The sequence below is a fragment of the Pseudorca crassidens genome, chromosome 21 (assembly GCF_039906515.1).
Source record: "Pseudorca crassidens isolate mPseCra1 chromosome 21, mPseCra1.hap1, whole genome shotgun sequence".
Classification (NCBI taxonomy): domain Eukaryota; kingdom Metazoa; phylum Chordata; class Mammalia; order Artiodactyla; family Delphinidae; genus Pseudorca; species Pseudorca crassidens.
This window is the reverse complement of record NC_090316.1, coordinates 8,932,999-8,945,340: the sequence shown is the minus strand read 5'-3', so window position 1 is coordinate 8,945,340 and position 12,342 is coordinate 8,932,999. Positions and strand designations below refer to the sequence as shown.

General features: G+C 57.8%; 1 protein-coding gene and 1 long non-coding RNA gene across 3 annotated transcripts in view; one reads left to right on the top strand and one right to left on the bottom strand.

The window, feature by feature from the left end:
* LOC137216229 (uncharacterized) overlaps positions 1-7,115 on the bottom strand; it is a 214,220-nt gene extending 207,105 nt beyond the window's left edge. For both annotated transcript variants that reach the window (XR_010939643.1, XR_010939644.1), the window contains exon 1: positions 6,985-7,115. This is a non-coding gene — a long non-coding RNA (uncharacterized lncRNA). The remainder of the gene's footprint in view (positions 1-6,984) is intronic.
* ZNF703 (zinc finger protein 703) lies at positions 5,141-9,853 on the top strand. Its single transcript, XM_067722146.1, has 2 exons — positions 5,141-5,992; positions 7,000-9,853. Exons 1-2 carry the CDS (start codon positions 5,756-5,758, stop codon positions 8,524-8,526), a joined length of 1,764 nt encoding a protein of 587 aa, XP_067578247.1. The 5' UTR covers positions 5,141-5,755; the 3' UTR covers positions 8,527-9,853.
* The last annotated feature ends 2,489 nt before the right edge of the window (positions 9,854-12,342 follow it).

Sequence of the window (12,342 nt, the reverse complement as noted above, 5' to 3'; positions counted from 1 at the left end):
GAAGTCCCTGAAATCATGTGTTTTCAGTGTCTCCTCCTGTGGGCCTCCCTCTCCCTCAGGCCTGCACTCAGTAGGTTGGCTCAGAAAAAGCTACTTGGATTCGAATCCCGGTTCTACCACTTTTGAGCTGTGAAACTTGGACAAGTTACTTAACCTCTCTGAGCCTCAGTGCCTCACCTACAAAAACAAGCATAGTCCCTACCTCATCTGTTTGTAGTGAGAACTGAGTGACTTATTACAGGTAAAGAGCTCAGACAGGCTGGCACACTATAAGGCTCCATAAATGTTATTATTACAGAGTAAAATACTGCTAATCACAGCTGAGGTGTTGGCAGATTACTAAAGTATAATTCCTCCCAGCAGTATTTGCAACTTAAAAGAGAAAAGAAACTTGAAGGCCCAAAGGAACAAAGTAGTCAAGGGTGACTGCCCAGGGCTAAGGTTGATGTCTGGGGCGGGGCAAATTGAGGGAGGAGAACTTCAAAAGCACACCTCCTCGCATCCCCCCTCCCTGCCAGCCCAGCCTATCTCCCCCTGGGCTGATAGGAGATAAACAAAACCACTTCTTCAAAGCACCCTGCTCAAGGACCAGGATCAAACACAGGGCTGGGAGATAAGCTTCAGCCTACATTTCCTTTGTCCATTCCTTCCCACCACTTCTCCAAAGGAAACTCAAGGGGGAGGAAAAGTAGTTAATTCCTCCCTCTTTTATCAAAGGGAGTTACCTCCCCATCTATAGGGCAATGGGGATGATGGGGCTGTGATAGGAGAACAAGGGAGAGAAGGAAGCCTCTTCTTGCTGCGCTGCCAGGGCTGCTGTGTGACTTAGACCCCCCCAGAAGCTCTGGGAGCCCCGGTCTTTATCTGTCAAAAGGGATAAAAACACCTGCCCAAAATAACTCAGAAAATTGTTGCGGGATGATGAACGCAAACATGTATTTGGGAAAAGATCCTTCAACAGGCTCATATAGTTGACATTTTGAAAAACACGAAGTCATCCACCTTGAGTCTTTACTAATATGGTGAGGGGAGATAGAAAGAAATAACCCGCTGTATGTAAAATTCTTATTCGTTCATCAACAAATTTTCACTGGGCATGTATGGCATCCAGACTGCGTGCATTCATACCCCCATCTCGTACCAGCTGGGACTTGGGGCAGGGTACTTAACCTCTCCGTGCCTCCACTTCCTCCTCTGTGAAATGGGGTGACAATAGGACCTACTTCCTAGGGCTTCTGTGAGGATTAAATGAGAGAAATTGAGGAATTGCGCAAAGCGCTTCCAACAGTGCTTGGCTGTCAGTGTTGGCTGCTGCGACGAAGATAGTTAAACATCCCTCTAGGCAATAAGAATACAACGAGGATGAGGGCAATACAGGAGCACCCACAGTCCAGCAGGAGAATGGACAACTAAATAAATAATGGCAGATGCCCTGTGATGAGCGTAAGAACATAATCGGAGCTGTGAGAACACAGAAGAGGGGGCTACCAGAGCGGGCTCCCTGGCAAGGCTGGTCCTTCTTGCTTTGCCTGTTTGTTCCCACTGTTCCTTGGGCCCCTCTGGTCTTCTCATGCCCGGGGCTGTGTCTGAAGCCTGGGGATGGGGCAGACAGAGGCAGTGCTGAATCAGGGCTCCTGGCCAAGGCAGTAGTTGCCAGTGGCTGAAAGATATTAAGCGCCAGGGAGGAAAACCAAGTCCCCTGTGAGGCCGACATTTCAGAATTCTTACAGCTTGTAAAAAAAAAAAAAATGTAAATAGTTACCCAGTGAGATATTATTTCTTGTTGTTGCCATTAGGGCTTCAGTGTCATGAAGAGAGAGGCCGTGATTCGGGCAATTCCACCTTGGTGAAGATGGAAAACTCCACATTAATCCCACACGACACACCTCCCACCTCTCCTCCCAACCTGACTCAGGCGTTTTTTTCCTGGGTGGTGAGTTTTATGTAAATTGAAATCATGAAAAAAAAAATCTATAAATATTCAGAATTTCCTAAAGGATTTTCTTGACGGCTTTTGAGAAGCATTTATTTTTTTAAAGACTCCTTTGACTGGAGGCTGGGGGAGGGGTACCCTCATCTGGGTAGGATGCTGGGCCGACTTGGGTGTTCGAGTGGGTTCCCAGCGCTGGGAGTCTCCAGATCCAGATGTGCAGTGACTGTTCTCCAAAGCAATCGCCCCACAGATGCCAACGATGCTGTTGGTCACAGCCATCACTGACCTGGGACTTTCTTTGTGCCAAGCACTAGTTGTGTGACATGCATTGTCTGTTTTGGGCCTCCCAACTCTGAGGTGGCCGCTCTTAGGTTTTATACCTGAGGTTCCCGAAGCTTAGGGAGGTTTCCTTGCCCGGGACCACCGCGGTAATGTAGATCAGAGGTCTGGTTTCCAGAAACCTGACTCCAAGGGACCGCTCTGTCACCCACTGGTCACTGGCCTTTGGGTAAGTGACTAACCTCTCCACGCTAGAAATGGGAAGGATAAAGGTACCTGAAACATATCAAGAGCCTGACACATAGAATTCTTCACCTCATTGGCTGGGGGCATTCTCAAGCAGCCCCACCCCATCCTACTGTCATGGTGCCCCTCCCTCTCAGGGCAATCTGGGAAGGGTCCCTTAGCCACAGGACTGCCACTTTTCTGCAGCGGAAGGACTTGGGCCCTGTACAACACTGTCTTGTGTGGCATTTTCAACCACACCTCATCAACCTCAATAAACACCGCCCAACTGAAAACTTCTTCAGCCTTATTCTCTCCCAGGTGACAAGACATTCCTTTAAAAACGGACTTGCTTTAGGCCACTAGGGCCCCATTTAGGACTCTATAGAGGGTAACATTTCAGCTAAGTGAATGTCAAGTACTGATTGTAATCATCGTCTAGTACCTTTTAATTAGGCCTCTGGCCTGGCTGAGTATGGTCTTCCATATTCCCTCCTAAGGCGATTGGATGGATCCAGCCAAAGGGTTCCTGCTTTCCTCATCAGCACCCGAAAGGGAAGCATGGCCCTATTCCTTTGCTAGCACTTTCCAGGAGTGGGGAAGTAGGTCTGGTCTCCCCCTAAGTGCTGTCTGGCACCCCCGTTCCTAGTGATTAGCTGTGAGCTTAGGGAATGGGGTTTCTTAAGGACAATATATGATTACCTGGGCAAACTCTCCACCCTCCATCCCGAGCCTGGTCACCCTGTCCTCACCTCCTCTGCTCTCCCTTCCTTTCACTCATTCCTTACCTCCTTCTTCTTTCCTCCCCAAATAGAGAGTAAATATTTTATCTCCCTCCGTTCTCCCCTCTCTCTCTGCTGCCTCCCACCCCTCTAGATTCCTTCCAAATTCCTAAATGCCTTTGTCGCTCGCCCCTCCCCTTTGTTCCCAACTGATTCCCCATTAATCATCCCTAACACACATCTGCTGGGGTCCTAGCAGGAGTTCTTGGCTGGCACTCACAGCTGGGCTGGTTACGATAATCAAGAAGCGGTCTTTCATCTTTTCCTGTCTCCTAGGGCTCCCCCCTTCCCAGCTTCTCCTCCTCCAAGATTGCCTACAAAGGCCCACCTTCTTCCATTCTGGAAGGTTCTGCCCTCTCTCTGCAGAGCAATCTCCCAAAGGCCAAATGGCCTCATAGGCTGAAGCAGCCCTGAAGTGGATGTTTAAACTTGGTGTTGGCAGTAGCAAGGATGTCAGAGGGCTCAGAGGCTGGCATGAGAAGGGGGGGTGGGCCGGGTGTAGGGACCACCACAATAAAATAAGTGAGGTCCCCCCTCCTTCTTGTAACCCTCTTGCTGCAGTATGGAATACATCACCCAGTCAGGGCATCCCTTGGCATTCGTGGTAACCTAATTTTACCAGGATTAAAACTGGGGCAGGGAAAGCTTGTGTAATTTCTCAGAGGTCTATGCATACTGTCCAAAAACCAGATGGATCCAGGAAGTACATTCAGTTTAGTGTGTAATTGACGTGGTGCCGGCTGCCTTCTTTACTGAGCATGATAAAGATTGCCATTTGTTATTTCTGTGATACTTGTTTCTTTCCATTGGAAGAACCCCTTTGAAATCATCTGTCCCCGTCTTGGGATCTCATGTGATCTCAAGGCGTTGATCAACGAGCAGCAGAGTCCTAGAGCAATACGCCCCGAGTGACAGGCCTGACAATCGGAGTGATGGATTCGGGCTGGGAAAGCGGTACTCGAAGCGAGGCAGTGACACCAGCGCGCCTCCGCTGGCCGCCGAGAGCAAGGAGAAGTGGTCTCCCCAGAGGCCGGTACACAAAGGGCCAGCTTCACCTTCTGATCGGCGGACCAGGACCTTTAATGTCCGGACAAGGACTATGTGAAACCTCTGCCCTGCGAGGCTGGCAATGCATACTTCATCCAAAAGGCACGGGAGGGAGGGGATAGGGTGAAGGAGGATACTGTTATTTTTAATAAAAAGTTTTTAATTCCGAAATTCCCCTGGCAAAACCTAGTGCATTTTCCCCCGCGAGAAAAAAAGGATGGGGGTAGGGTAGACGCATCTCTGGAGTTTGCATCGACGTGCAGCACTTACAGCGATTCCTCCCTCCTCGGGGATGCTGACCTCTCCATGGTCTCCACCCGACCCCCAACAGCAGCTAGGCCGGGTGCAGTGAGAGAATTTTACGCCTCTAAGCAGAACACCGTAAGAAACCTGAAACATACCAAACATCTAAACTATAAATCAGTGCGCAGGCACCTCGCGCCCGGCGCATCCGGGAGGGGCGCACCGCCTAGGGAACCGCGGCTTATTGCGACCATCTCACCCCGGAAGGGACACCTCAAACTTGCAGGCTTTGGACCGGACTGGCTCAAAGTTGTTGGAGCGGTTTACGCCGCGTCCCGAGAACCGTGGCTGCCTCCGAGGCTCGGGCGCTTCCAAGTGAGGACACCCGGGAGAAGCCAATTAGGGGAAGAGAGCTGAACCCGAGCAGAGCCGGGACTGAGCCCGAGCAGAGCCCGAGGAGGACCAGAGCAGAGCAGGGGCTCTGGAGGCGCGGCCCGCCCCTAGGCTGCCTCCCGGAAAGGCTTGGACTTGGCAGTGCCGGAGCCGGCGCCAGGAACTCCTACCCCACCCCCAGCCCACCCCGCCCCACCCCAATCCACCCCACCCCACCCCACCTCACCCCAGACACACACGGCCTGTGGGTGACTGCCCCCGCCAGCACCACCCCTCGGCGGTGCGAAGCGAGAGAGGGCAGAGCTACAGGAAAGCCAGCGGAGGATAGGGAGCAGAGCCCAGGGTCCCGGAGAAGCCCCGTCCTCTCTGGGACCCCCGGGGCAGGGGCAGCCCAGTTGGGGGAGGGGAGGAATACGGCGGGTGGTAAAGGCCGAGGCGGCGGGTTCGCGGGCGAGGCCCCTTTAAGGCTCTCCCCTCCCACCGGCGGCGCAGGCCTCCGCCCGCCGCTCTCCCCGCCCCGGGGTCCCGGCGAGAGCTGCGATTGGGCGGGCGCGGCGATCCCTTTGAAGTGTAGCTGCCGATCGCGGCTATTTGACGTGCGGCTCGCGAAAGGCGAAGGTTTTTGTGTTGCTCGCCGGGGCTAGCGGCGGCGGCGGCGGCGGCGGCGGCGGCGGCGGCGGCGACGACGACGTCGTCGTCGTTGGAGGAGGGGTGGAGGCGCAGCGACTGCTGCACCGCGCTCGGCGCTGCGGAGCGAGCCCACCCGCCCCGGAGCGAGCCCACCCGCCCCGGGAGCTCGCCTCCCGGTGGTCCCCCTCCCTCCCCGCCCCCCCAGTGGCGCTGCCTCCTCCAAATGAGCGATTCGCCCGCTGGATCTAACTCAAGGACACCCGAAAGCAGCGGCAGCGGCGGCGGCGGGAAGAGGCCGGCAGTGCCGGCGGCGGTGTCCCTCTTGCCTCCGGCGGACCCCCTGCGCCAGGCGAACCGGCTCCCTATCAGGGTCCTGAAGATGCTGAGCGCTCACACCGGCCACCTCCTGCACCCGGAGTACCTGCAGCCGCTGTCCTCCACTCCCGTCAGCCCCATTGAGGTCAGTCCCCTGGTCGCTAACCGCCCTGCGCCGGCCCCATTCCGCCCACCACTGCCGGGCCCACGGCCCTGCTCCCTGCGCCCCGGGGCTCGGTGCGACGCTCAGATCCGGCCACACTGGCGGACGGAGTGAGGAGGGACGGAGAACAGAGGGGTTAGAGCCCACCCGGTTCTCCCCAGGCTTCTCCGGGAAAGGTTCCCCTCCCACACTCGCCCTTCGGAGCTACGTGTTTTCTCTCGGATTGGGTTTGCTCTTGGAGTCTCCCCTGGGTCCTTTACTTCTCCTGGGCACCCAGTGTCCAGGCCAGAGATGATCTCTCCTGGGCCTTTTCCGCCCGCCCCCACCCCCACCCCTCCACCCGGGTTTGTTCTCTCTGAAGCCCGATCGCCCCCGTCCCACGCCGCCTCTGTACCATCCGGTTAGAGTGCACTACGCCCAGGCACTCCCGACCCCAGGTCTTTCTTCCTCCCACTCGCCTGGGTGCCCTCCCCGGGAGGGAGGGGCTACGAAGAGAGCGCCAACGGCAGCCCTGGCTTCAGAACGCGCTTCTCCCGGCTCCTACCCCGCGGCGCCACCGCCAGAAACCCGTCCCAAGCGAAGTTACCCAAACTGAAGGAATAAGTTTTAACCCGGGCCTAGAGGCGGGGAGATGAGAGAGCAGGAGTCGAGTCACAGCCCCTCCCCCAGCCCCGAATCCAGAGAGGTCACCTTCTCCCGCGGTGGCTTTTGGTGGACTACTTCCACTGCCCATTCCCTGGGGCCTACGGCGCACTCCGGAACCCGGTGGAGCGAGGGATCCCACCGACGGGCAGTGTGAGCGCAGTTCCGCCCAGCTGCCCCGCCCGCCCGCCAGGCCCTCGCAGACCCTCTCCCCGAGGCCCTCCCGCCCCGTCGCGCCGCCTTGCGTGCTCCCCGCGCCCACCGCCCTCCCCTGGCGCCCCGCTCGCTCGCTCCGTGGGTCTCTGGTCTCACCCCCGTCTCACTTCCCTTACCACTGTCTCCCACAGCTGGACGCCAAGAAGAGTCCTTTGGCGTTGCTGGCCCAGACTTGCTCGCAGATCGGCAAGCCGGACCCGCCGCCCTCGTCCAAGCTCAACTCGGTAGCGGCGGCCAACGGGCTGGGAGCGGAGAAGGACCCTGGCCGCTCGGCCTCAGGCGCCGCCTCCGCGTCTGCGGCACTCAAGCAGCTGGGGGACTCCCCGGCCGAGGACAAGTCCAGCTTCAAGCCCTACTCCAAGGGCTCCGGAGGCGGCGACTCTCGCAAAGACAGCGGCTCCTCCTCCGTGTCCTCCACCTCCTCCTCCTCCTCCTTGTCCCCGGGAGACAAGGCGGGCTTCAGGGTCCCTAGCGCCGCCTGCACGCCCTTTCCCCCGCATGGAGCGCCGGTCTCGGCGTCGTCGTCCTCGTCCTCCCCCGGCGGCTCCCGGGGCGGCTCCCCGCACCACTCTGACTGCAAGACCGGCGGCGGGGGCGCCGGCGGGGAGCTGGACAAGAAAGACCAGGAGCCCAAGCCCAGCCCGGAGCCCGCGGCCGTGAGCCGAGGCAGCGGTGGGGAGCCGGGTGCGCATGGCGGCGCCGAGGCCGGGGCCTCCGGGCGCAAGTCGGAGCCGCCCTCCGCGCTGGTGGGGGCCGGCCACGTGGCGCCGGTGTCGCCCTACAAGCCAGGCCACTCGGTGTTCCCGCTGCCACCCTCCAGCATCGGCTACCACGGCTCCATTGTGGGCGCCTACGCCGGCTACCCGTCTCAGTTCGTGCCTGGCCTGGATCCGAGCAAGTCTGGCCTCGTGGGAGGCCAGCTGTCGGGGGGCCTGGGCCTGCCCCCGGGCAAGCCCCCCAGCTCCAGCCCGCTCACCGGGGCCTCCCCGCCGTCCTTCCTGCAGGGATTATGCCGCGACCCCTACTGCCTGGGAGGTTACCACGGCGCCTCGCACCTCGGCGGCTCCAGCTGCTCCACCTGCAGCGCGCACGACCCAGCTGCGCCTGGCCTGAAGGCGGGGGGCTACCCGCTGGTGTACCCCGGGCACCCGCTGCAGCCCGCCGCGCTCTCGTCCAGCGCCGCCCAGGCCGCGCTCCCCGGCCACCCGCTCTACACCTACGGCTTCATGCTGCAGAACGAACCGCTGCCGCACAGCTGCAACTGGGTGGCGGCCAGCGGGCCGTGCGACAAGCGCTTCGCCACCTCGGAGGAGCTGCTCAGCCACCTACGGACTCACACGGCCCTGCCCGGCGCCGAGAAACTTCTGGCCGCCTATCCGGGGGCCTCGGGCCTGGGCAGCGCCGCCGCGGCCGCTGCGGCCGCCGCCTCCTGCCATCTGCACCTCCCTCCGCCGACCGCCCCCGGCAGCCCCGGGTCGCTGTCCTTGCGGAGTCCACACACTTTGGGCCTAAGCCGGTACCACCCTTACGGCAAGAGCCACTTATCCACAGCCGGGGGCCTGGCCGTGCCGTCCCTCCCCACAGCCGGACCCTACTACTCACCATACGCGCTGTACGGACAGAGACTGGCCTCAGCCTCCGCGCTCGGATACCAGTAACTACAGCCCTGCTTCCCTCCCCAGCCTCTTCTCCTCCCCGCCGCCGCCTCCCTTCCCCACCCGCCTCCGCTGCCTCCTCCACCACTGCTTGTCCCTGCCGGACCCCCGCCCAGACCCCCCCCAACCGGACTGTGTATTTATTTACTGTAATGTTAGCTTACAAGCTGGGAATATAAGTGCATTAACGGCCCACACGAGTCAATGGTATGCAAAGAGTCTGTTCCCCCCCAAATAATAATATTAATCACACAGGTAACTACATGTCCCCGGTCCCTCTTCCTTTCTCTTCCATTTTTTCTTTTACTTAGATGTAAGTTTCCGGGTTTTTTTCCCTTTTGCGCTTTTTTTTTTTTTTTTTTTTGATTGGTTTGGTTTTATGGGGAGGAAGGGGAGTTGGGGGTTCTTTTTGTTTTCCCTTCCTGGGGAGTTTCTTGCATGCTTCTTAACTGTTCAAACTACACTTCCTCCTTCTCTTCTCCCCTCCTTTCCCCTTCATTCCTTCTTGTTTCCATCCATTTGAGGTTCTGTTTTTTTCCTTTGTACGAGTAACAGAGAGGAGGTATTTTTTGTAAGGCATTTGGGGGTGCAGGGAGCGGCGTTGGGAGCTAGAGGTCTTGCCCTCTTATGGACCTGGAACTTTGCTCTGTGACCCCTGACCTGCCACTCTCTCTCCCTAGGCTCCTTGGTCTGCGCCCTGGCCCCCCAAATTAGAGCCTTGCTCCCCGATCTTGCTCTGAGCACGGGTCAGTGGCCGGAGAGGCGCCTCCAACAGAGCCTTTCTCCTCCCAGACTCTTCCAGGCCCCAGACACCGGGTGGTCACCCTGCCTGATGGTGAGGGGCCCGCAGGGCTCACTTCACTGAAGCAAAAGTTCTAGAAGGCCCTGCTGGCATGGAATTTTGCTCTTTATAGTTTGCAAAGTGCTTTTATAGTCATTGTTTTTCTCTGGCTATTGTGGCTGTGGTCCCTGTCCTGGCGATGGGGGCTGGGTGGGTGATTCTTGCTAGATCCTTCCAAAGCAGACCAGTGGTAGTATCAGCTGGCAGCACAGCCTTGTTAACACCATTGGGGGAGTTAGGGAGCACACGGATCACAGCAACCCCGGTGGCCCCCTCCCAGGCCTGACCCTAGAGTCCCCAAAGTTGGCTGTGGGCTCCCTCAGTTACTGGGATTGAAGGCTCGGCCCCGGGGTCTTCACCCAACACCCTCCCTCCCTCCCTCCCGGCCTTATGCAGCTGCACAAGGGCTGCGGGGCCTGTTTGGGATGAATAGAGCTCTCCCTTGGTAAGACTTATTTTGTTAATAAATGGAGTACTTGGCTATATTCACACCGTGGTGTGTTTCTCTCTTGCCTGCCCCACTGACCCACTTCCAGACGCCTAAGCAGATGCCCTTCTTTTGTTCTTGTTTAAAACACCTTATGGTTTCCTTCTCAGATTTCCGTTCAAGGACGAGTTTAATGCCTTTCCTCAAGAAAGCAGGGGAGAAGAAAACAAAACTTCTGCCAACGCGTTACAAATAACATAAAACGGCCCCTTTTTTTCCAACTTGGTTATTTAGCTCCCAGCCTCACTTCGAAGGCCTTGACATTTCCTGGGGACAGGGTGGAGGGAGTGTGTAAATGTGGATTTTCCTCTGGGCCTAGATTCGAGGTCCAGGGGCCGAGAAGGGAACCAAGCAGGCCCCAAGACCAAGAGACTCGGCAGCGCCGCCCCGGAGCCCTGCGGGCGAGCAAAGACGACGTGCCTCTGGCGCCACCAGGTGGCGGAAAGGCGAACGACTGTCGCCAGCCCCGACCGCGCCTTCCGCGCTTCGCACTCCAAATGGGGAGGATTTCCTCTCCCTGACGGTGCCTTTTATACACCTTGAAGCTGAAGGGTAAATGCACCTGTTGAGAAGAGTGCTTCTCAAGGCTTGGGGACTCCCCAAGGCCAGCTCTGGATTGTGGACCCCAGTCGTCCGCGCCCCCAGAGACTTCTGTGAGCGGGGTTTGGGTTTTGTGGAGAAGGCGCGGCGATTACTCGGGACCTGGAAGCCACACTCGGTGCCCGTTTTCTTGAGCTCGCACGATTGACACCGGCTTCTGCATCCTCGGGCAGGCCAGAGTTGGGGTGCCGTTTATCGAGATGGTGGGAGAGGGCCGGGGCACCTCCCCACTGCCCGGGGAGTCCGAGGGCCGTGCGGGCCCGGGGCCTGTGCGTCCTCCCCGGGCTAGGGGCGCCGCTCCCCCACCGAGGCTGGCGCCGCTCAGGTTCCGGCTGCAGGACGCCCGGTGCCCACCTCGCGGGGTGCGGCGGGCCAGGGCGCGCGGGGCCACCCGATGGGCGCACTGCAAAATGCCTGCCTCGCCCCCTCCTGGCCGTGCTCCTCTGCGTCGGCGCCGCGCAGCTTTGGGAGATGCTGCTGTTGCAGTTCGCGTTGTTTTGCTTTACTTTCCCCGTGAGGAATGCGACTTGCGGGCAGCTCCCGCTCCGCAGACTGTGTGCTTCTGAAATGTCCCTAGACCCAGAGGTCAAGTGCGGAAGGGGGCGGGAGGGATGCTGCGCTCTCTGCGCCCTCTGCCCTCGCTGTCTCAGCCCACAGCCGTCCCCAAACTCCTTTAGAGACTCACAGGGTGGTCTCGGCCTCCGGCATCATGACCTCGGGATTTGACAGAACCTCAACATATGGTGTTTCTGCGGGGGGGTTGGTTTGGGGTTTGCGGGCGTCGCCCCTATATCTTTGTTTCTGGGCAAAATTCCTTCACTAGTCAAGGGAACCTCAGTCTTCTTCTGAAGCAAATGGCAGTTCTGGAGTAAGACCCGCAGGGGAAGGGACCTGGGCTGCTGGCATCCTTGTGCACAGGGCAGGGCAGAGCCAGGGAGAGGCTGGATGGGCTGGAGAAGTCGCCCTGAGAGCCAGCTCAGGGTCTTCCTGGGGAATCATCCTTATGCAACTTCTCAGAGTTCAAACTGGCCCAACGGAAGCTTTAAAAGACCTGAAATATAGCAACTTGTTTTACTTTTTCTTTTTCTCTGTTGTTTTGTTTGCTCTTGGTTATTTTATTTCCCATCTTCCTTCCTCTCCAATCCCCCTCTTTCCTTCAGATACCTTTTTTGGTTGGTTTGTGTGTGGGGGGGGGGGGGTTTAATGCCTGCTAAAATTGCTGGAAATTGCTCCCTCTGCAGGGAGACTTAAGCTTTTCTCTTTCTTAAACTGGGTCTTCAGACCTCCCTACCTAAGGACCACAGGGCTCCCCTTGTTGGGACAGCAGAAAGGGAGAGACTCCATAACTCCAAGAGCAAACTCTCCACATAGCAAAAGAAACACCTCTCTAGGTGCTTGGCTTACATGGGAGGTGTGAGGATGCAGGTTACAAACTCCTCAGAGGACTGAGTTTCCCCCAGAAAATGTATTATCGGCCTTTGCAGACCAGGAAGGATGCCCGTTGGCCTGATTGGAAAAGGCTGTCACCAACTACCACTGTGACACGAAGGGCAGGCATTGTAGCCTGGAGGGGCCCAGTTCTCACCCTCGGATGTCAGCTCTCCTCACCATAAATGGCTGACAGTCCTAAGACATGGGGCAGTTTTCACTAACTGTGGGGGGAGTTTGTTACTTTCAGGAGCTACATTCTCAGGAAACAAAGTTGCTGTTTTAATAGAGAGAATGCTCCCCACCAGCTGCTCATTTGCATAATTAATTCACCCAGCAAGTCTTCTTTGAGAATCACCTCTACCTTCCATCTCTCCACCTTCTCTTCCTAGCCCCCCTCCCCCTCTTCCTCCTAATCTCTCCCAGGCACCAGCAATGGGGCCTGCCTTCCCCAGGCACCAGG